The following is a 25486-nucleotide window of genomic DNA, read 5'->3' on the forward strand; positions in this document are numbered from 1 at the left end:
TAGTTGTTTTGTTCAATAACCTTTTCTTTGAGACGGCGAGCGCGCGGGCAGGCGCCAAATTGCAAACTCTTTCCGACCTTTGCAATTTACAGTTTCTTTAAATAAGTTACTAACGGAAATTCCACTATTTCCCTGCTTAAAAATTAAAAGCACATTGTATACACATTCGCGTTTGACAAAAGGATCACTTTGGTACTGTCACTCAAGTCTTTTATACAAAATGGAATGTTGCAAATAAACAGTTCACCTGATGTCAAGTGGTAACCGGACGTCACAAAATACACTACTATGCTCGTAGTACCCCTAGTGCGTTGCTATTCCAAGTACTAACATATTTTACCTCTGTTTCCTATAATTCCTTTCGAACCGTAACAGGGATATTACTGCTTGGTGGTGGAACGAGAGGAACAGAATGCTTTATCCAATTTTGGTGACTTTTGCTCTGTCTTCCTTTTCAATGTCGGCAAGTCGATATGTTACCTTTTAGGTCGCAAGCGTTCACAGGCTGGGGTGATCGGAACCCATAAACCATAACTGTAATAATATCGATTCCTTTTTTATATATGTAAATACTAGCTGTAGCCTGCGACTTCGTCCGCATTCCCGTCGTTTTCGTAAAATAAGTAGCCTATGTCCTTCCTCACGGTTCAGTGGTTTTGATGTAACAGACACATTTCCCTTCACTGCTCTGCTCCTATTGATCGTAGCGTGATGAAAAGTATACTATAACCTGCCCAAGAGTATAAAGAATAATTGTACCAAGTTTGGTTAAAAAATCCGTCGAGTAGCTTTTGTTTCTATAATGAACATACAGACAGACAGACAAAAATTTTACTGATTGCATTTTTGACATCAGTATCGATCACTAATCACCGCCTGATAGTTATTTTGGAAATATATTTCATGTACAGAATTGACCTCTCTACTGATTTATTATTACATAATGAGTCTATTTTACATGGCCAATAATAATAGGTATTCCTCTCGTTTGTTCTAATACAGAATTGAGTATCGTTTTATACTGAATTCTATATTACCGTGATGTTTCTTTACTCTGTCTCTTATTATACTCCCAAACTCATTTAATAATACTGTACAATACTTGTTTAAAGTGCTATTAAATAGGTTTATGCACTATACTGTATGTACATAGTTAGCAATACAATTTTATTCTATTCTAATGTAAAAAGTATATGCTTTTTGTATTTTATATTATAGTAGGACATTAACTAACGTAGCGATGAGCACTGCTTTTATTCTGAGACTGATCGCTATCGCCAGCTTCAACGTTCATCCAATTTCCTTTCAATTATATTATTAGCGTAACGACCTGCACCGTTTCCTCGAATTTTTTATACAAAATGCTAATTCCTCTTCCAGATTGGAATTCGATTTAACACTTTTCATTACGAGTAAAAAATAAACGAATCGCTTTGCAACATGGTCAAATAAGGAAGCGTTGAAAATGGACAGCTAATACAATTCACTGGAACGAAACATCGTAAAGGCTTTATTTTCAAATGATCTCTATAAGGAGACAGTTCACAATTCGTCTGTATTAATTTATTTATTTTCTTCAGGGTCGGCAACGCCCACGTGACATCTCTAGTATTGCAGGCATATATCGGCTACAGTAACCGTTTACCATCAGACGGGCTGCAAGCTTGTTCGCCACCTTTGTGGTTTAAAAAAAATCTGATTGAACTAATTGTAGTAATTATTTCTACAATCGTTTACTCCCCAGCAAATTTTATATAAATTTTATACCAATTAAAGTCTTCGAAGCAAAATATACGTTTTGATAAGATTACCTTGTAATTGGTTAAAGTTTCAATTCAGTTACTTGTTCGATTTCTCTTACTAATGTAATGTAATGTATGCTTTTGTTTCTCAGTTGCCTTTTACGGCCTTTCGAAAGATGATAACTAGTGGTGAAATATAGCAAAGTAATCGGTATTGCGTTGTGGCAGCGTCGGAGGCGCCGCTGGGCGTGGGCGGCGTGGTGGGCGCGGCGGGCGCGGGCGCGGGCGCGGTGTGCGCGCTGGTGGCGGGCGCGTGCGCCGCGTCGCTGCGCCGGCGCCGCCGGCCGCCGCACGCCAAGCCGCCGCCCGCGCACCCCGCGCACCCCGCGCACCCGCGCGCCGACCACACCAAGCAGCCCGACCACGACGACGCCGAGCCCGACCTCATACCTAATAATTATTGTAAGTACAAGTCTTTCACTTGCTGGTATTTACTCGTGACTTCATCCACTTGACCGATATAAAAAATAGCCTATCTTTTCCAATCCAAATAAAACATGTATACTAAATTTTAAAACGATCGCTGGAGCTGTTAAAATGCTAAGAGTTAACTAACAAGTAAGATACAACGTAAGCACGCCTGTTTATCTTTATTTAGAATAAATAATAATAATTGAATTTTTGTGTACAATAAAATATAAATATATAAATAAGTTAATACCTACGGATTTATTAGTGTCTATATTCCGCGGTTCTTTGGACCTAAATTACACGAATCGTAATTATCGAGGATACATCTATATACCTACATAATTTCATTAATATTACGTTCAAACTGTGTACCCGAGCAGGCGACTAGGCAGTACGCTCGCCGCCCACTATACTCAATTCACGTTCATCTCAAATACAACAGCCAACGACCTCTGACTAGGAATATTTTTTATATTTCCACGTTTATTACAGAAGGATAAAATATCCGTAAGAAAATATAAATACCTAGTAAAGATACCATTACCATACCAGAGGAGACTTTGTACAAAAGTCGATTGCTTGGGTGCCTCTGTCCCATTCGTGTTTCTACCGTGAACAGTTGTGTTTGTATGGCTGTGTTTTGGTTTGAAGGGTGGGATATGGCGTGAATTTACAGGGTACAGAGAAATAACACCTGAATCCTCAGGAATGGCAACGCATGGGAGGTATCATGGGCGAAACAGTATACTCTTTTATGTCCATGGTAGTGCTCATGTCTATGGGCGACAGTAACCACTTTCCATCAGGTCGCAGCTTGTTTGCCATTCTAAGTTGTATAAAAAAAAAACATTACATATAATGTAAATTATTTTTAGGTAATAGGCCACCCCTTCCTTTTCCGTAGGTTTCCTGCCTGCCAAGTGCGCCAACTACTGGCAAACCCACTATGGGGAGGCTATATTCAGCAGTGGACAGTTAATAGTTCATACAACAACAACCTAGTAAAAAATATTTAGAATTGAGTCAGTACTTCTAAATCTCATTATTTTCTCCTCTATTTCAGCAACTTGGGGGATATTTTTTCAGAAAAACTTTACTGACAAACTAACGACTCTTATTTCACACCAGAAGTCTGAATACAAATTTCATAATTCACGGTCTTCCGTTTAAACTTTCCCCCTTTCTGGCCCTTTAAGGAATGAGTTTTCGAAAATTCTTACCTTACCCTCGTCATGACTTGCTAACACAACATGCACGCTTGCATTTGTTACGCCCGTAATCAAGTTAATTTAAATAAACATTATTTATATTCTCTTCTAAACACAATACAATATTACGTACAGCGCCAATTATGTATTTTTATAGAATTTATATTAATAATATTTAAGAAAAGTTATAGCCATCGCTAAACTCTATAGAAATTGCAGAACATACCTCCTATGATACTCGTACCCAAGTATGTCCCGTGCATTGAAAGAAAAAAACAAATATTATTCAACTGAACTTAAATTTAAGCATTTTTGGATGGTAATTTTTTCATTACCGCACATTCGGAACGCAATTTCAGCCAAAAAGAACGGGCAAGAAACTCAGCTGTCTTTTTTTTTTCAAAAAGTTCAACTATATAGACAATGAATTTGTGTGAATATAAACTACAAAAGCAGTATCAGATCATAAAATTTAAAATATATAGTATATAATTAAAACAACACAAAAAATCGATTGTAGTGACCAGAGCAGACCAGGCAGTACCCATTCACGAGTGTGACGGGTGAGCCGGCCATCATTGCGCTCAACCATATTTTAGGGAACTCAATAACCTGGCCTACCACGCCACCACTTGTTATTCCTAAGGACTGAGATAATAGTTTAACGTTAGTTTAATGTCATATAGCTATTCAAAGCAAGCTCAGGCTGCCTAACAGCATACAGAGAAGTTTCCTCCGGGATTGCTTAAGTTGCGAAATAAGTTACCAACCAAGACAATAACATATACGTATATAGTATGCCATTTCTAGAAATGAAGGCCTGAAAAAAACAATAACTAATACGCACTTGTTAGCTCTGATCCAATCATTTATTTATATTTTACTAACGCCTCGCCCCGGCTTCGCACGGGTGTAATGCTGATATTAATTAGGCTTTACCAGCCCATTAGAAATCTCTAAAATTATCAGTGTTTCTCTACTATATTATGAATGTATTATACATATAAATCTCCACTTGAATCACTCTATCTATTAAAAAACCGCATTAAAATCCATTGCGTAATTTTAAAGTTCTAAGCATACATAGGGGCAGAGTTCAAGAATATAAAAGATGGACTTAACATCATATATAGCAGTCAGCAGTATATAGGTCAAATTAAGAAATACACTAATTCTAAATACACTCAATGTTTCCATAATATAAAATTTTTCATTGTAATAACGTTATTATCTTGTTATTTGATACAATCGCCCGCTCATGCCAAGTATAATAAACTAGCTAATATTGGGCTACACTACACGCCTGCGATTTTTATCTTTTGCTTTGTACACTGTACAACCAGCAATCTAGCGTAATCACGGCGTGAAAATGAACGGTAGTGTTGTCTAATAAGAATCAATAATAATTTATCGATCCAGGAAAAAAAATAATTTAGATTAGTCTATCGAATTAATCGATAGTATTCATTTTATGCCGTGTGGTCCCGGCATAGAATAGGCCACCCATTCCTATCCCGTAGGTGTCGTAAGAGACGACTAAAGGAAGGCCAGAAATGGACAGCAGCGTCCTTCTTAAAACTCTAAAACCTAACTGCGATTGCCAACACATCTGTCAAACGTAGCAACTACTGGTAAAAGTCCCTTTGTAGAGAAGGCTTATGTCCAGCAGTTGACAATTAACGGCTGAAAAATTAATAAAAAAAAAAATTATGCCGTGGTTGCCCGGTGGTCTAAGCAGAGAATAGGTTATCCCTTTCTTTCCAATGGGTGTCGTAAAAGACACCCATTGGAAAGAAAAGGGAACGCATGACTATGAGAACTTAATAATGGAGAGATGGACTGCAGCGTCCTTCTTAAAACACCACAAAGCCTAACTGCGGTTGTTGTTAGGTTATGTTGTCCACTGCTGACCAACTACTGACCTAATTGGTCAGCAGTGGACAGATAACAGCTGAAATGGTTAATGGTTATGGTTAATTTTATGAAATTTATAATAATCTTTAATTTAGCTATTATGTCGATTATTTATTCAAGATAATACTATCTATAAAGTTTTTATAATTGATTATATCATATTATCTAGGTATTTTTTATTATATATATTGTATTATATATTACTAGGTAAACTATATTATATAAAACTATATATATAAATATATTACGAATATAAAGTATATAACTATATTGAATAATCAAGATTATCGAGTAAATTTTTTATTTGTTAGTAGTAACGAACGAAAAGATGTTATCTTAAACGTTAATAAATCGATTATTATTTTGGGTGTTCTTTTATGGACGACCTTATCGGTGATCAGATTGATTGGATATCAATTATTAGAGTATTTGTGGTTCCAATCGAACTATCGATTAATAATCGATACCAAACGATTATTATGGCAACACTAGTGAATGGCGAGGGTAACACGCGAGCACGTGGCGTGTTGGGGGGCCGCACGCCGCACGCCGCACGCTGTGTGTCGCGCGCCGCATCGCTAACGACGCTAATGAAGTGCTAATGTGTCCCAGTTCTTGTGACGTGCCTAGACTAAAACTAACAACTCAACTAATTTGCTTCTATGTCGATATATACATGCATACGTATATATACGTAGATCCTGCCTGCCGTTGATTTGATGTTCATATACAAACTTTTTTTTTATTTATTTATTTAAATAACTTTATTGACTAAAATAAAATAAAATACAAAAGGTGGGCTTAATGCTAGTGGCATTCTCTTTTGGGATGAACAGTGAATCACGAACGCGATACTTCATTATTGGAATATGTAATGAAAATAACAACTAATAATGTAAACTTATACATAATAAAGAATACATACATACATAAATGTAAATAATATATAAATAAATAAAATATAAAAGGTCATGATTAGCTACTATTTTTGTCCATATTTCTTTAGGAACCTGTTCAATTTTACTGGTGGAATATTCCTTTGCAATAATTCGAATGCTTTTGCTTATACTCAGTATTTTTTTGATGGGTGAATATGGTATGGTAACCCCGCCTGCGCTAACGGGATACGCTGGCGGAGCACCAGTGAAGGGTGATAGATGAGAATGAAAACAGGCCAGTTAGCCCATCATGATGAATTCATCAGGAATTAACCATGATAATTTCCAGGTAGAACCGCGAGGAGGTCGACCTGGTTAGGTATATTGCTAGCAATGGGATTCTCAGACTCCATTACTAACAATCCCTTTCCCCCTTAAACTCAGTATATTGCATGAGTTACATATCACGAAACATTTGTCAGCACTCTACAAAATACTCTGAACTGGGGGAACGAGATTATTAGTAATGGAGTTTAAAGACCCATTGCTAAAGATATACCCTATCATGTCAACTTCCACGCGGTTACCCCTGGAAACCATCGTAGTTAATTATTGTTGAATTCGTCACAATGGGCCAACTTGCATATTTCATTCTCACCTATGATCCCTCATTGGTAGTGCCCTGCCAGCATATACCGATAGAGCAGTCACCATTTCATTTTCATCCAATAAAAAAATGCTGTAAACTTCAGAGATCGTTCTTTCGATCGATCGATCGTTATACGTAGCTTCCCCAATGCCACTGTCTGTGTGACATTGGGGAAGCTACGTATAACGTGGTGAATAGCAGATAGTCTGACTCTAATAAGAGATATTGGCAGATAACATCTCTAAAGATATCCACGCTGCGTAAATTCACTAGATGGAAGGGCATTATTCATGGTATCAGTACTTAAACGTAAAAAATTAAGCAAGAAAAAGAGACATAATAAGATCAAACGAAATAAGCACAGTCTCTTGCATACATATACTATAATAAAAGCATGAAGGTCAAAGGTTCAATACCGAAGCGTATAAAACACAATTATAATATAATTGTAATTCAGATGTATTCATTCTGTTTAAAATATACGGGCTACCATTTAAATGTAAAAAGGGCCTACCCTCTTGACAAGCAGAGTGGAGGCTCAGCAGCACCGAACCATATAAAACGGACGTGTTAACAATTAAAAAGCCGTGTAAATCAGTTTAATGTCCAACAGCGCACAATGTTCAGAAGCCGCGCGTATTTATTATAATACGTTGTGGGTACGAATTATGGCCGTCATAATTCTCGTGGAAGCGTCACGCCGTTTCGCGCGCCGCGCCGCCGCCACTGCTGTTCGTATTATAAACGTGCTGCTGCAAGAATTTTGGGTGTCTCGTCACAGGATATCAAAACACAAAGGGCGATGTGAAACTACACAAGTGTATGCAGGTACAAATGTCGCGTCTCAGACTTTCATAGGACATTTGTACAGTTAAACGCGCTGCCCTCTTCTTACCGCTTCCATAAATCATTTGTTACCTACTTCACGTTATCAATGTCAACTCTTGCATGTACCTATCTTAACCGCGTGTACATTTATTCTATATTTGAAGTTTTTATCTAGTCATCGTAATACACTCTTCAATATAACACCTTATTTTAATCAGCAAATTCCTTACAAACTATAATCAACCCAATTTCATTATTGTATATCTATGTTCTAATAGATCTTTCTGGATAGTGAATAATTTCTTTGAAGAAAAGTATAAGTACTCATTCCTCAAAAGCAGCGATGCTTGAGAAGTACCGCGAAGAGTATATTCTGCGATGTATATAAGGAAGACTTTGTACAAAAGTCGATTGCTTGGGTACCTCTGTCCCATTCGTGTTTCAACCATAAAGCAGTTGTGTTTGCATGGATGTGTTTCGGTTTGAAGGGTAGGATATGGCGTGAATTTACTGGGTACAGAGGAATAACACCTGAGTCCTCAGGAATGGTAACGCATGGAGGGTATCATGGGCGAAACAGTATACTCTATTATGTCCATGATACTGCTCATGTCTATAGGCGACGGTTACCACTTTCCATCAGGTGGGCCGTCAGCTTGTTTGCCATTCTAAGTTGTATAAAAAAAACTGTTTTTACTTAGTTTGTTTGCTCATTATTGTCAATAAGTATAGATCTAGCCTGGAGTTATTTACACAGATTATTTGTTATTTGTATTTAGTGTCTCTGAACTGAAATTGAAAAAAAAATTATTGTCTACGACTTAGAATAGCAAATAAGCTAACAACCCACCTGATGGAAATTAATTAATGTTTAAACAGTACCATGTACGTCATAGAACGAGACATCTACGGACCCCCTGCAGTGCAGCTGTTCTGAGTATGAACATATTATACCTTCGTACTGTACCTAGTTATGTTACTGCCATATCTCATTCTACCAACTAAAGCACAACTATTTTTGTTTAAATGATATTTCAATATAACAGACGTAAAAATTTTCATGACAAACTTTATTTATTTGTTTATTTATTTATTTATTCTTTATTGTACACAGAAAAAATTACAACATATAATATATATATAAAATACAGATGTACAACAGGCGAGCTTAACTCTGTAAGAGTTCTCTTCCAACAAACCCAAACTTGTCTATCATTAGAAAGAAGAAAGAAGTATTATTATTCAAATAAACTTAGATTCAAACATTTTTTAATAATAATTTTTTCATTACCGCCCATTTGAAATGCAATTTCAGCCAAAATTGAACAAGAAACTCTGTGTTGCTTTTTTCGAAAAGTTCAACTATATAAATAATGAATTTGTGTGATAACAAACTACTGTAAGTAGTGGTCGATCGTAAAATTTAAAATATATTAGTATGTAATTAAAACAAATCAATAAAATAAATCGGTTGCAATGACCAGAGCAGACCAGTCCTTACAGGCAGCAGCCGTTCACGAGTATGACATTGGCCTTCAAAGTATCCCAACTTCATTCAAGCCAATCCAATAATAATTGTCCAACCCCATGGTTGGCAGCAGACAGGCAGAGTTATATTTGCATTTATAATATTATTAAGACTACTAAGGGAGCTTAAGACGTAGCGTGATGCCATAATAACAGTAACCAAATTAAATTATTCAAATATAGTCAGTCAATAATTCCATATTTTAACGAGTTTGCTTGGGTACCTCTGTCCCATTCTTGTTTCTACCGTGAAGCAGTTGTTCGCATAACTGTATTTCGGTTTAAAGGGTGGGAAATGGCAGTGAATTTGAAGGGTACAAAGGAGTAACATCTGAGTCTTCAAAAATGGCAACACATGGGGGTATCGTGGGCGAAACAGTATATTCGGTTATGTCCATAATGCTGCTCATGTCTATAGGCGACGGTTACCACTTTCCATCAGGTGAGCCCGTGAACCTCACATTTACTCGTATTCTGGTATATTCCTGGTACTGTTAATGTCTGTTATTGACGATAGTGCATTAATAGCGTCATCTTAAGAATGTTAAAGATAAAAAAAAAACATTTAATGCTACTTAGAATGGCAAACAAGCTGACAGCCCACCTGATGGAAAGTGGTAACCGTCGCCTATAGACATGAGCAATATCATGGACATAACTGAGTATAATGTTTCGCCCATGATACCCCCCATGTGTTGCCATTCCTGAGGACTCAGATGTTATTCCTCTATACCCTGTAAATTCACGCCATATCCCACCCTTCAAACCGAAACACAGCCATGCAAATACAACTGGTTTACGGTTGAAACACGAATGGGACAGAGGTACCCAAGCAAACGACTTTTGTACAAAGTCTCCCTCTGGTACTCTTGTTACCAAAGGACTTGACACCCTAAAATGTGTAGTATAAAAAATATATGTATTTATTTCATTATCTGTTTTTCAGTAAAAATCTGTTCATCCATTTACCCTATGATCCTACATCCAGTTCAAACTCTGGCCCGTTTAGTCCATCTATTCACTACTTTATACAATACTTCAAAGCCATCATTTTACCCTTTTAAGGATTATTTTGCAGAAATTTCTATAGCCTTACGCGTCAATCTATCTAATTAACATTCCTACATAAACCCTTAATGTCCAGACAGATGTAAAGAGATACACAACAAATCTTTAGTCGTGGTAGAATTATATGTAACTCTAATAAATATAAATACCACCGCCTTGTTGTATGCTGTATCAGCTGATAACTATCCACCACTGAACATAGCCTCACCTATAAGGGACTTTTAGCCAATAGTGGTCACGTTTGGCAGACGGGTTGGCAACCTTAGCTTAACTTCTTCAGGGTTGGCAACGCACGCGTAATACCCCTGGTATTGCAGGCGTTGATAGGCTACGGTAACCGTTTACCATCAGGTGGGCCGTCTGCTTGTTTGCCACCTCAGTGGTATAAAAAAGATTTTAACAAACATATTATTGAGTCTCAATTCATAAGTGTAGTGGTAGTGACAGACAATCTCATTGTACATTCATAACCGGGGTTTATCTGTACCGAAGCGCACTAGTCACGTCACACGAGGCTCGGGCACGGGGCACGGGGCTCGGGGCCGAGTCCCATAAATCGTGCGGTAATGAATGCCGTTCTCGCCTCAATAAAACCTCGCAGCATTATGATACAGGGCGATTTATGCTCGGACGCGGACCCACGCCTCGGCTCATTATATCATCCCCTGCTGAATTTTTTTTTTAATATTGTATCCCGCGGCTTTGCTTACGTGAATCGAAATAGAAATTAACTTATCTAGAATGTGATCCATCGAAACCATGCCATAGATTAATTACTTTAGTAGTAATAGTTTTATTCAATCAGTTTAGGATATTACTAAGATTCCTAAAAAGTAAAATGCAATTCGTTTAGGATATCACTAAGATTCCAGGCTCTATATTGTATTATATGTTTTTTTTTTTTTGCAAATTAAAAGACAAAACATGATCAGCATCGTACAAACATCACAGAACAGATACACCTATCTATGGTACCACCTTAGATTATATACTCGTAGATAGAGTGTCTCTATACAAGTGCTTCGAGAAAAGCTGGTGAAGTTTTTCATACAATTTTAGGTGATAAATAATTATTAGTGATTCCTTTATAACTTCTATATTTTTGCATCTTTTTAAGGCATAAAAACCATTTTATTTGTTAAATAATTAAATATAGATATATCAAGAAACATTATGTGCATAAGTATATAATCTGAGAGTACAATCTACTCGCCCGTCAAACTAAAAAACAGCCTTGCAAGTACAGCCGCCTAGTGACAGTAACGTACTCGTATATGCTTTACAAACATGACACAATAATATTTTACAATTGATAAGAATTACTCCCGTATTGGTTATCATCTACAGCTGTTTTGTAAAGCAAAACGTATTTGTAGAAACTCTCTCACAATAATCCCTCACATTCAAATTATAATAAATTTAAAAAAGAACTACATAAATATCTAGTAAATAAGTGTTACTATAGTGTCCAGGAATATTTACAATATATAAAATATTGGCACATTATAAAAGATCGACATTTCTGTATTGCAATTATTATTATATTATTATATTATATATATATTATATTATATTATTACAATTAATGTTTAAAAATTTGACATGTTATCTAATATATAAAATTCTCGTGTCACGGTGTTTGTTACCAAACTCCTCCGAAACGGCTTTACCGATATTTATGAAATTTTGTGGGCATATTGGATAGGTCTGAGAATCGGCCAACATTGATTTTTCATACCCGTCAATGATAAGGGTGACGCATCCCAAAATTTTATTTTTTATTTGTTTGTCAATTTTTTTTGTTTTTATTTTATTATAATTTAGCATTGAGAAATACATACAACTTTAAATTTTCATCGTTTTACGATCAACCCCTGTATTTTAATTGCGATTTTTATATTTCGGAATAAGTGGTAAAACAACGTTTACGGGGTCAGCTAGTTTTATTATATTATATTATTAGATATTAAAAAAATATTTTGTCATAACTTATGTAATAATTGTTGCACGTCAGTAATGACAAAATGTGTGAAACCATTATAAAAGTACCATATGACCTTATTGTACCACATTTTTTGCAATAAAATTCATTCATTCATTCATTCTAAATTCTATTGTTGACTGTCTACAAAACATCTCAGCAGTATCTTCACCAGTACATTTTATTCACCTAGACATCACCTAATCAATATGAATTTGACCACGTTCCAAGTCACCATGTTTTTGCGCAACAAAATCTACTTGTTTAGGGACGAGATGCATTTTCTAACCGTAGCCAGTCTGGCAAATGCAAGCAAAGCGGTGCCGCATTTAGCTATGCAGGTGACTATTGAAAAACATCGTCCGTCAGCGGCGCGGCGGTCGGTGCTAGCTTAGGGGTGTCGGCGGCGCGGTGCTGAGCAGAAGGGGCAGGGCTATAGGTGTATTCATGAATATTGATACAGCATCGTGAATATTCAACGCGACGACACTCTCAATTGAAAACAGACCGCGAAGTACGGCGGCACCGGTGCAGGCAGCGACTCGTTGGCGGCAACACAAACTAGGCTCTTACTACTAAACATAATCTCATCTCTGTTATATACAACGTCCACGTTCAATTTAATCGCCTTTTCTTATACCTACACTTTATCGAAATTTAATTTACTCTTATGGTATCATGATACATCTATGTATGTAAAATAAGTTTATTATTGTAATTTTTTAGAGGAAACAATAAAGAGTATCTATCTATCATCATATATTTTTGCTTTTAATTATTCATTGCTGAACATCTGTCTCCCCCATAAGCTGCTATAAAGAACGGATCCTGAGCCATGTGCATCTACTGCCTTCCTGCACTTTACAGCATTGCATCCATTTATATATTTTGAAATAGGGAACCACAAAAATAATTTGTCTGCATTTATAAATAACACGCTAAAACAGCTATAAAATTTTGTACATAAATGGAACGCTTCCTATATTTTGTCATAGGTATTGGTGCGATCAATGTCTTTTATTTTTCTTTATTAATTATTGTTTTATAAAAGTTAAATCTACGTGAATAAAAAAAAGTACGCCAACCAAATGGAATGTAATGCTAGAAGTCTAGTTTTTACTTCATACAGCATAATGAGCTAATTTAAATAATAAAAAAAAGTTGTACTTCACGATGCAACATCGAAGATATCACGACACGTTTCAAGTGAAGCTATTAATGAAGGCAATTTGAATAAATTCGGCCGCATTACGCGGACGGGTGGCGGTAGCGGCGGCGGAGGCGGCGGCGGCCCAATTAATTATTTCTTGTGTCCTGACTTACGCTCGCCTTCGCCTTTGAATGTAGTGATTAATCAGGTTTTTTCGGAGCAGGCGGGGATAAATCTCCGGGCGATCTCGGACCGGACGAGTAGGTACACGGGGTGGAATCTCGCCCGTTATTTATGTGGACCGCCGGCGGTGCGGCCTGTCCCTCGTGCAGCGCCGTCCGCTGTCTCTTGCCGTCATGGCTCGCGCCACGGCCGCACTAAAGCCTTCGGGATTATTGAATGACTGAACGGAACGTATAGAATGGAAACTAATGAAAATTTTTAGTCCTACCAACTTGCAGGTGTAGTACCAATAGTATGTTAGGTCGTTTAGGAAATTGCTAGACTTCAATTATTTTTTGAGCAAATTCTAATAAGGAGATATTTCAAATTTTTAAATTATTCTGTAGTTTTTATAGCTATGAGCACTTGCAAAAAAACTGCTTGTTGCGAAGTATAATCTACTCGAAGACATACTTTTAATGTGATATATTGTAAATTGTAAAAGAGGGAGACTTTGTACAAAAGTCGATTGCTTGGGTACCTCTGTCCCATTCGTGTTTCAACCATGAAGCAGTTGTGTTTGCATGACTGTGTTTCAGTTTGAAGAGTAGGATATGGCGTGAATTTACTTGGTACAGAGGAATAACACCTGAGTCCTCAGGAATGGCAACGCATGGGAGGTATCATGGGCGAAACAGTATACACTGTTATGTCCTTGGTACTGCTCATGTCTATAGGCGACGGTTACCACTTTCCATCAGATGGACCGTCAGCTTGTTTGCCATTCTAAGATGTATAAAACATAAACAAATCAAACGTACCTACAAACGGTACTACATGGACGTGTGATAAGAATAACAAGAACACTATTAAATACATTTAAATTAATTTTATTTCTTTTTCGGAGCAAAACCAACTGGTTGCTTTGAAAGCTCATCAAATCAATACTTATTTTTTATACAACTTAGAATAACAGCTTATGTCGTATGTATAATAAAAACTTATAATTATTAAATTACCATTAATCGTAATGCGGTTAGTGCTTAATGATTCTCTGATGAATCAAATCTATAATTTCAAATATACTTTTCAATTTGAACAAAGCGAGCTTTCTGTCCGAATTATACTTTCCCATTTACTTTACACATCTTTTGAATTTAGAAATAGGTAATTGGACTTGTTTGGCAGTTATTATTGATAAATGCTTAACGTTAATATCTACTCTACTCTACATATTTTTTTTTTATTTGAATAGAATAATAATATAAGGCCAAATAAGCGTTAGAAAAATGTACGGAATTTTTTATTTGTAATTCATAAAATATGCTTGCAACATGAAGGAGATTATTTCTCTATAGAAGTATTTTGAAATAATTATAATGATAATGATATTTTTTTTTTTATTAATGATGTGTATTAAATTCTCATTGTAATAGGTATGTTTGCGCTTGAAGGTGAGAAGCTCTTGGTTGAAATGAAATGCTTGTCCGTGCCTCAAGTTTTATAATAAATTAAAATAAATACAAAAGTGCGTGTAGTTCTATCCGTTAACAAAATTTGAATGTTTGACCTTCTAGCGGTTAAACGGTCTATATCTACGATTCTAATATTGCAAGTGCGAAAAATTTAACTTTTATTAAAACACCTATAATGTCTAATCTTGAACAGGTAGGCAATATAAGTCAAGATTAGGTTTAAATCTAAGTTTTTTTTATACAAAAAAGATGGCTAAGCATATCACCCGTGTGATGATAGTCACTGTAGCCTATGGACGCCTGCAATACTACAATTATCACGTGCTCGTTGCTGATACTGAAGAAATCTTAATATACCCTTTTTGAAGTACCTGCTGCTGATTTTCATCACCGTACAACCCGCCATAAACTAAAGCCTCATCTCAACTATCTGGACGAGTGGCGGTCCTCCACCGTGCGTTTTTCAGGGCACTTTTTTCTACGCACAACCACTCTTTGGAATCAACTTCCAGCAGCAGTATTTTCGAACCGATACGATATCATAACCTTCAAGAAAAGAGCATATTCCTTTTTAAAAGGCCAGCAGCACACCAGCAATGCCATTGATGTTGTGGGTGATCATGGGCGGCGGTAGTCACTTACCATCAGGTGAGCCGCATGCTCATTTGCCCCCTGTGTTGTAAAAAAAACATACATTTAACCGAGTATATTAGAAATCAATGTGGTAGGGGGCGAGCCTCCCGCTACCACTCTGATAAATTTGGTTAGAAATATACCCTATTCATTAAATTGAGACACAAAATTCAAAATTAAACATAATTAAATTAATTAGCTACTCACACAGTACACAAACAAGTTAAAATTTTGCAAGTGATATCTGTCCATTGGAGTTGTATAAAGTAGGTCATAATTATTGGGCAACACCTCAAATGAAAGTGCGATGAGTCGTCAGGAAATCAAACGCGATGGGTGGGATCAAAGAAATCAAATTAGGGCCGGGTGTTGGTAATAAGCGGCGGCGGGCGAGGGAGCGGCGCAAGGAGGCGCCGGCGGCGGCGGCGGCGGCGGCGGCGTGACGCTGCACTCGGCCGCCTTCGTCTGTCCAATTAATTACTTGTCCGGTGTGACTGGCTGCGGCGCATGACCGACGCGCCCGAGCGGATTAATCACAACGATCTTCTGTCCGTGTCCCTTATCAATATAAATCTCGTTACGTTCCCACGGCCACCCAATTTGGCCGCCGCGGAAATTGGAAAAACTACTAGTGCCGGATATTTCAATAGCTAATCGAGGGTATCGGGGTCGTGGATGGGAAAACTGCTCTGTCATCGACACCGCGGTGTATAGAGCTTACACGGCGGGCGGCGGGCGGCGGGCGGCGGGCTGCACACGACGCGGCCACGCTGCTCCAATTACTTAAAATATTTCAAAGGACAACTAACTGTTGGGTCGGCGGCCAGATTTATGCTTAATTGATATTAATGACAATGTTTATTTTGCAGGTGAAACGACGAGTGCACCTAGTTTAACAGTGTCCTCGCCGGGGCGGACCGCGCCCGCGCCTCTCACTACTCCGGTAGGCATTTTCTTTCTCTACTATTTTTTGAATTACTTAATGTGTAGTCAATATCAAATAAACAAACCCACATTTATAATTGAATGTATTCACACATAAATCGAAATTCTTTCTAATAATGAATAATGTCATGAGTAAATATTACAAGTACTAACGAAGGTCACGAGCTTGATTCTAGTCAACAATATTATTGATATTTTCAGAATATAATAATAATTTTATACCTAGTAGCGTTATACAATTGCACCACACAAATGTGCGATAAAAGGCCCAAGCTTTTCAATTACTTATTACGTATCACCAGTTTGCCGTGCAGCTTGCAGATTGCCGTGTGGTCCGAGCATAGAATAGGCCATCCTTTCCTATCCCGTGGGTGTCGTAAAAGCCGACTAAGGAAGGGCTTGAGATGGGCAGCAGCGTCCACGTTAAAACATCTCCAATCTGACTGCCAAGCGTGGCAACAATTAGCATAACTCCCCAAGGGGAAGGCTTGTGTTCAGCAGTGGACAGTAAAAGATTGATATGATAATGACATATGACCAATATATTAACGCATATTAAGGTTAATACGCTTCAGATTCCTGCTCTGCTTTACAATAGAAACTACTCCACTATTAAATTTTAAATAAAAAGTGTTTTCTACGTGCTTTATAAAATACTGTAAAAAGGTCATTAAAGAATTCCAAAGATTTTTTTCTATAGTAGGTAGTTGAAGTTCTAACGTAACATTTGCAACGAGCGTATTACGTTGAGATACCAAACAAACGCATAATTTTTCTTCCACACTCCTCCAATTTATAACGTCGTCTAGCTGAATCTGTCTTCTAGATTTTGTCTGCTCGAACTCTTGTTGTGTACTCTTTGTGTCTAAAGACGGTCTCTATTAATACAATATTTGCTAAAATGTACAGGATATAGAAGTAGGTACGTTTCGAACACAATGTGTGCTTTTAGTCCTTTGTTACTATTTAATATAAATGTTGTTTGAACATTTAATTTTCGTCCATCATGTGAGAACGCAGCGTACTCGTATGATGCGATTCATGCGACGATAAGCGAATGGTGTCGGTCGCGGTTCCTGCGCGCAGCAGTCAATAAACAAAACGGCAATCCATTTGTGGCTCGATCGGCCATTACACACGACACACGCCCATCAATCGGATCGCATTCTCATCTCCTAAAAGCATCAGCGTGTAGTGAGCGCCCCGTCAAGCCCCAGCCCCGCCGTGTTGCCCCTAACTCAAATGGTATTTTAACTACATATATTATTATAACTTACCTAAGTTGTAAGCTGCGGCTATGCCCGCGTGATTTCGGATCATAATAATTCTATGCTTTTGTCTTCATGCCTAGCCTCTTGCGAGATAAGCACAAAGACACGAGCGCAAATGTCTACTTACATATATTTTTGGCTTAAACCACTTTTGAAACTCGTCGTTGAGTTCTAACCGATTTTCGAATAGTTATGAAATAAAATTATATATAATCCACGATACTGATTCCTCTCCGCCTACACTGTAAGGGGCCCGCTATAAAGATATCATATAAAGTACCTAACCGTTAACTGTACCGGATCACTAAACTATTTAATAGTCGTCTCAATATCGCTGTTTTCCGCCGATAAAGAATATACACCAAGGGCCGTCTATTACATTTTTGGATCTCAAAGACATGCCGATCATAAAAACTGCCTCGTGTCACATAAACTTCACAAGTGTCGGAGACGGACCGCGACTTAGCGCGATTTTATCTACTCAAAGTTGGCAGTCGTTTATTTTATGTGAACGATCGACGAGTCAGTGAGTTTTGTAATAAGTGGAGCGGGCGAGGGCGCGGTGGTCACTCGCGCTGCTATCTTTACGACGGTCGATCTCAATAACTGGCCGGTTTATGTGCCATCACAGATACAGGATCATATCTCTTTATGATTGTCGGCGGCGCTCCCGCGGGACACAGCCGCGCCGTCGCGCCGCCGCGCCGCGTACACTTGTCGTGCGACGCTTCGCATCTGCGATTGACGAACTGACAAGGTTTCTTCTATGCATTTATGTTATACACGATGAGCCCTCAAGTCTCAGGCTTTTTTATTTGTTATCTACTAAAGAAGAATTATATCGAAGCCAATTACAGAATTCAAAAAATTGGAGTCGTAATATGATCGACCAACATTGTAATGTCAAAACCAAATCTTAATGTAGAAGATGGACCAAACTTAATGTAATAAGGTTGAAAGGTTCAGGATTTACTTAATGTTTAATGTTGCAAAGCATTGGTACAACATTCAACATCTTAGTCCACAAAAATAAAAACGTATAAGGAATACCATGTGTATCACATTGTGTTCTATTACTGTTCATGTTTACAATGAACGGTTGCCACTGTTCATCAGGTGGTCGGTTCTTTGCCACTCTAAGTTGTAGAGATTAACCCCTGTAAAATGAAACAACTCCGTTTTAATACACCTAGTTGTTGCGTATTGCAGCCAATACAATTTGGACAACAACACTGCCAACTGTAAACAATAAATTATATTCGAGTTACAAGAAACAATATACCTACTATCGTAGAAGATAAAGAAAGTTTGTTTTGATTAATTTGCTGTCCTCAAACGCACGTGCACCAAACCATTCACCAGCCGTGTTACAGCACGCACACCAAGTTAGTCGGCGAGTTGCCACCGCGGCGCCACTAGGTGGCACCCCGAGCGCCGAATAAGTTGCGATATCGCGTGGCGCGGCTGATTTAAAGTATCTACCGCGGCGAACCGCTTCCTGTGAAGATTAAAATATTTCAACATCTTCTGACATCAAACTTTATCGTATTTGCATGAAAACTTCTCGACGGAATTACTTGGAGGACTCCTCATCAAATAGAAACACGAAAGTTCATTAAACTGAGTTACGGACCGATAAAGTAACGAATGAGTTGAATTTTAATGGCGACTCGTCAGCAAATCTAAACTGGTAACCGTTCATGTTAATCGCGTCGTTGTTCAAACGAAACATCATCGAGACGTTGCGTTCGGAGCTTGGGATTTTATAATTTACATATTGGCCACGCAATTTATTAATCGATGGTTACGTAAAAATAAAATTGTAATAATTATTAGAAAATGGAACAGACTTTTATTGCTAAAGTGACAAATTTTACAGATCGATTTCACTCATGTTGGTAATTTAAATTGATGATATTCTTAAAACAACCTTATAACCATATACGACTATATTTATGAGGTACTAATACCAGTCAATACGATTTGCATGCTGAATTATTTTAGGATATCCAATGGCCAAGCTGTGAACTGCAAATAAGACATCTACTTGATTTGTGCGTCCAATTTTCGAGTGAACACGAGCTGGTAAAAACCAATTTTTCACGCGAGGCGTATTTTATTGTTCGCTAGATCACGCATCGAGACTCTAAAATGCATCTGTTCCTCGAATATTTCTTTAGTTCTTTTAGATTCTGTCTCTATAATATGTTCCACTTCATTCCTATGTAAGATTTCTCTTGGATATTATACACACTTGTTAGTAGTATAAGCTTATTAATTTTACATATAATGAAATTCGAGGTGGGGAATAGGGTTACACTGAGTGACGTAATGACAGCGGCACGCACCGCCCCAGTTCGTTTGTCACGCATGACATGAGGATGGGCCTCGGTTGAAAAAACTAAGCTGATGTCCGCACATCACCACAATCTCCCCTGCCCTACTGTAAAATACGCTTTGCTATTTGTTGAATGGCCTATTATCCTTTATACTAAGTTCTTTACGCGGTAGACAAGAAACAATATATTATCAGATGCTTTTATTTCGTCTACTTAATCTCTTGTCTTATTACACCTTGGCTCTGGAGACTTTTGGCTCCTTCCTAGATCCCAATCTATCCATTCATTATGAATTAGGCTCTTGGAGTACCACTTTATAAAATGTCCGCATTTCGACCATATATTTAATTCACTTTTATTATCTTTCTTACATAATCCACATCCAGCTATCGGAACCATACAGTAATACGGGTACGACTGTGGAATTTGTTTAACGATGTTATTTATTAATACAGGTCGAGTCTATTCACCCCTAATCTGCAGCATCTAGTAGCTAATGAATAAGAAGAACAACGATTGTTAAATACGCCACCCCAGTACCGCGCAATAAATCCACTTTTCTTACCTGATTAGCTATATAACTGTAGCGGAGGTCCCATTGTGCGGAGGGCACGCCTCCGCCGGCTAATAAGGGGACGTTTTAATTAAGTCTCGCGATAGTTTTATCAGCCGATTCTTTTGTCGCATCACCTTTACTCCGCCGGCTGCGTCATTCGCACCCCTTTAGCGCGCGTCGCCGTTTTGAATTAGTTTTAATTTAGCGTTATCAGGGTGCGACAATGGCGCGGCTAATTCGACGGAGATGTGTCGAGCGATAGCCGTGATTACAGTGCGGCTAATGTAATATAATGCGCCGCAGAGGCGCTGCGCCCTAATTATGCTGCGTTGATTGGATGGACGCTCGCGCTATTCTCCATATACCTACGTTTCGCTGCCAGGAAGTCGTTAAAACAACGCACGGGCGAGCTTTGTCTATGTTGCTCGATTAACTCATTAATTTGCTCTCACGGCAGTCGGTCAACTGATATTCAGATTGTACGCAGACTCAGATGTACCTACCCGCAAGTTTGTTAAAGGTTTATAGGCCGAATATGTATCCCATTATAATTAAAACTCATTCGCTATTCAGAACCCCTGAAGCTTTGTTTAAAGACCGTGGGCCGTGTAAAAAAGGGTGGTCATATTTTGTCGGTGAATTGTGATGTTGTATTAAACTAATATTGTAGTAATTTTTTTAATAAATTCGATTTCTAATAACATTTAAAACATCTCACTACACACCAACTACACACCGAAGAAAGTATCGAATCTTCCCACAAATCGACCTGTCTCTACAACGAGCGACAAATCGCCACACTACTATTAGCTTTGGGAGTCATTGACAAATAGTAACAGTGACAGTGTGTTTTCAGGCGTGCAACGGCCCCGGGGCATCGTGGACGTGGAGCACGCGGCCGCGCGAGGCGGCGGCGGGTGCAGCGGGTGCAGCGGGTGCAGCGGGTGCAGCGGCGGGCGCGCTCGGCCGCAGCGCGTCCGCCACGCTGCGCGCGCCCGCGCCCGCCGACCTCAACGTCGACGCCATCAAGGAGAAACTTCTAGACCATCGGATCCCGGAGTCATGCGTTTAGTTCCCTCTCTCGTAACTAGTCCTAAGCGCCGCCATTTTTGCCGCCCGGCTGACGTTTGCATCCGTATTCCCTGCGGCGAGAAGACAGTTCTAGAAGAACGTTGAATCATTTTTGTACAGCGGAAATCTAATCGAAACCTAAGGATTCGCTCTCGATTATCAAAGGTAATTCTTGTCTTTATCGATTATAAATTTAATCAGTTCGGGAACTGACTGTTGACTCCGTGAAAACCTTACGTTATGATTATAAATTCCGGGAGCGATGTGGCCACCGTAGGACTATAAGCGTCGCGCGCGACGTGTGAGGATGCAACGCGGCCGCGGCGGCATCATTTCGTTGTACATTTCTGGCGAAATTGTCCTATGTAAATGTTGTAGTTAGGTAGAATGTTTCCAGTGTAGTGTCCATCACACGGAACTATACTATTTCAACGATTATTACAAGCGCGCAAGGAATATCCAATTTCATTTAAGTATGAATTATAAAGGATGCTTCGTTACTCGTAGAGGAAGCATGTACACACTTGCACACCCTACTTGTTTTGCTGTAGGAAATAATATTTTTAATTACAGTATTATTGCAGTGACCTACTTTAACATATACTCTATAATAGTCAAAAAGCCATGTGACAATAATTTGTGAACTAACATAGAATAATGTAATTCACTGTCCGTGTAACATTGGGCATTCTTTGCGCGCGTCTCTGAGGTCGGACTACTGTATCTTTCGTTTTGTTTTTAACAAATTCTGTGATGTACATAGTAGCGAGTAAGCGACTGACTCTTTGCCACTTTTTTACATGTCTACGAAGCTCTAGCTAACAATTTACCAGTTAATGATTAAATCAATAGTTAAATGGATTTATCGTTATCTGTATAAATCGGATAAATTTATGTAAATAATGTTTGTACTTGATTCTTAAGGTTTAAAATCGGCTTAAGGGATGATGGGTGAATGAAGTATTGGAACTAGCAGTCGAAGTCGAGATATGTTGATTCGATAAGAATCTTGTGGGTATATCGATAAGATCCAATTTCTCTTGTTACGATTTCAACAGAGCATACATAATGCTTGACTCCCGCCTGCGAATTTTACGAAGAATTTCGTATATTTATTCGGTAAAACCTTATCGTGCTAATGTGACACGTCACACGAGTGCAATAGCGGTTTTGTAGTTTTCTGCAAATGCGCCGTCGTTTAGGATTCTCTCACGTAATTTCTAGACATTTTAATTTGGCCGATTGCTGACACTTAGTGTGCTAAAACTTAATGCTACAAATAAATGCTTTTACATTAGTTTAATCAATTTTTATTGTTACAATTAAAAGACAAAAAAAACATTATTTATCGCAGAGCGAACTTGAGAAAAATTTGCATCCATTTAAAGGAGTTTTCAACTGAGGATAATGAATATTTTCCAAAACAAACTACCTCTAAAAAAAAACTCCCATACCAACCAACACGTTCTAAGTTACTATAATAGGCTCAAAATTGTAAATAATTTTTCTTCCCATGATCCTTCAAGAAAAACTTTTGCCAGTCGAATATTTTCTCCAAATGATATTAATGGCATAAATTTCCACCTGAATAATATAATAATAATCTATAAAGGTTGGTTACGTGGTGGCTATCAAGCCTGTGTGGACAAACGCAGCTGTAGCTCCAGCGTAAAACTTGAGACAATCAAAAGCGATTCGGTTACACGGCCGGAGCTAACAACAAGCGGCTAGTTTCCGGCAACACCTGTAACTTGCTAACTGGATCGAGTCGCTTCTGAGCGAGTGGCCGGCTAGAATTAATTGATACACACCCTCTCTACGTACTAGTAGTCTCTGTTTAATTGCGGTTTGTTGGAGTGTAGTTACTTGGCGCAGTTTGTTTAGTTTAACGCCCGTGTTCAACTGCAGGTTAGTATTAACTGTAACTAAACTTCGTGTTTTCCGTGTGGTCACACAGTGTGAATTAATGCAATGTATCACCACTTGTTTTCATCGCAGGAGAACAAAGCGCGATACGTTATTAATACAGCCAGGAGGGGCTGGATACGAATATTTGTTACACGAAAACTAAAAATAAAGCTCGAAGTCGCCTCCCTGTGATAGAAAAGATACGTTGAATAATACTATGTACTGGTATATGAATCACACAATCAGAATTATGAAAAATCCTAAAATACCAATCAGTGACGTTTTTAGTTAAATACGGCGAAATTTTCTTAAAAATGTAAAAGTGTGGTTTCATTCTGATCTACTCATTTTCTGTCCAAGAAAATTATATTTTATTCGAGATATGTTTTAATTAAACTATTGTATGAGACCCAAATCTATAGTTTTTATATATCTATTTATGTTTTCATACCATATAACATATAAACTCGACTTCGACTTCTGCTACATACAAAGACTAGTGACAAAGAGCGGCCATGATGTCCTTGTAAATAATCTGTGTATTTATGGTATGCGTGTGTTTAATTTCGAATGACATTCACTCTTAAAGTGTAATTATTTAATGTTTATTTTTGTATGGCCGCTCAGTTTTTATTTCTAGGCACGAGACGCGTGACAGAGCGCAACCTGAGCAATACAGTGATCTCTTGAAACGTCACATATCCTAAAGATATCAGTATTTGTATCATATCAATATGTGAGAGCAAACAACGATTGACGCTTTTACATATATACCGACTTGTTTTAAAACTAGCTACTTTCCAAGGCTTTATCACGGAAGTGCCCATTAGAAAACTTATGGGTCAGTTTTACCATGTATTTTATATCCATCCATTCTTCAAGATTGTACTATTTTTTTTCCAAGTTAAAATAGGAGTAATCTATTCAGTAGAGATGTCGACATTGTAAGCAACTTCTTATAAAGGATCTCTCGATTGTACGAATTTGTTTTATGATGGACTCGACCGATTCTGTTTACACCAACCAATCTTTCAATTGGACTAACACCTACTCAGTTATAAAATTACGCTGAAATCCATTCGCCCGTTTTATTATAATGACGTAAGTAACAAACATATAAAATAAAAATATAAATTATTTTTGGTTATTTTTAGCTAAAAATGAACACATTATTAAAAATGTATGGTATTTTTATCTCAATTAACGTGCAATATAGTAATTTACTCGATCACGCTTAACGGCTGAACGGATTTGAATGAAATTTCCACGAACAGATCTACCATAATTACTGTCAACCCATCACCGTAATTCATGCGTGCAAAGCCACGGGATTGTTTTGCTAAATTAAAACAAGTCGGTGTATACAGTCGGAGCGAACATCGGACCTGCATATCACGGCGCGTGATGCAGTGAGGCGCCGCGCAGCCGAGCACGTCATCGCCGATTAATAAACGATTCGTTTCTCAGTTTGAGTTATGAACAGACTGAATTTGTGAACTTGTAGATATTTATTAAACTAGGTAATTTAATTTGTAAGTATAAGAGGTGATTTGTTATTATAAAGTTTAAAACAACTCAAAGAGTTCGCCCTACTGTTGACATAATTATTTTGGACGAGAATAAAGGTTGTCTTGGAAGTACATTGATTGTTTTACTAAGTCCCCCCGCGTTGCGGAGCGGCGCGGCGCGGAGCACTGTAGATACTATACA

The 25486-nt window shown here is 38.0% G+C and overlaps 1 protein-coding gene across 1 annotated transcript; it reads left to right on the top strand.

Annotated features, from left to right (window-relative positions):
- Positions 1-1970: 1970 nt before the first annotated feature.
- Positions 1971-25416, top strand: LOC128202244 (transcription factor SOX-1-like; the record flags this gene model as incomplete). The annotated part of the gene is made up of 3 exons (XM_052901840.1): positions 1971-2204; positions 16556-16629; positions 21654-25416. Coding segments are annotated over 3 exons (524 nt in total), but the record flags the coding sequence as incomplete, so codon positions are not given.
- Between the last annotated feature and the right edge of the window lie 70 nt (positions 25417-25486).

The sequence above is a fragment of the Galleria mellonella genome, unplaced genomic scaffold (genome assembly GCF_026898425.1).
Source record: "Galleria mellonella isolate WM207_F2 unplaced genomic scaffold, CSIRO_AGI_GalMel_v1 utg8221, whole genome shotgun sequence".
Classification (NCBI taxonomy): Eukaryota; Metazoa; Arthropoda; class Insecta; order Lepidoptera; family Pyralidae; genus Galleria; species Galleria mellonella.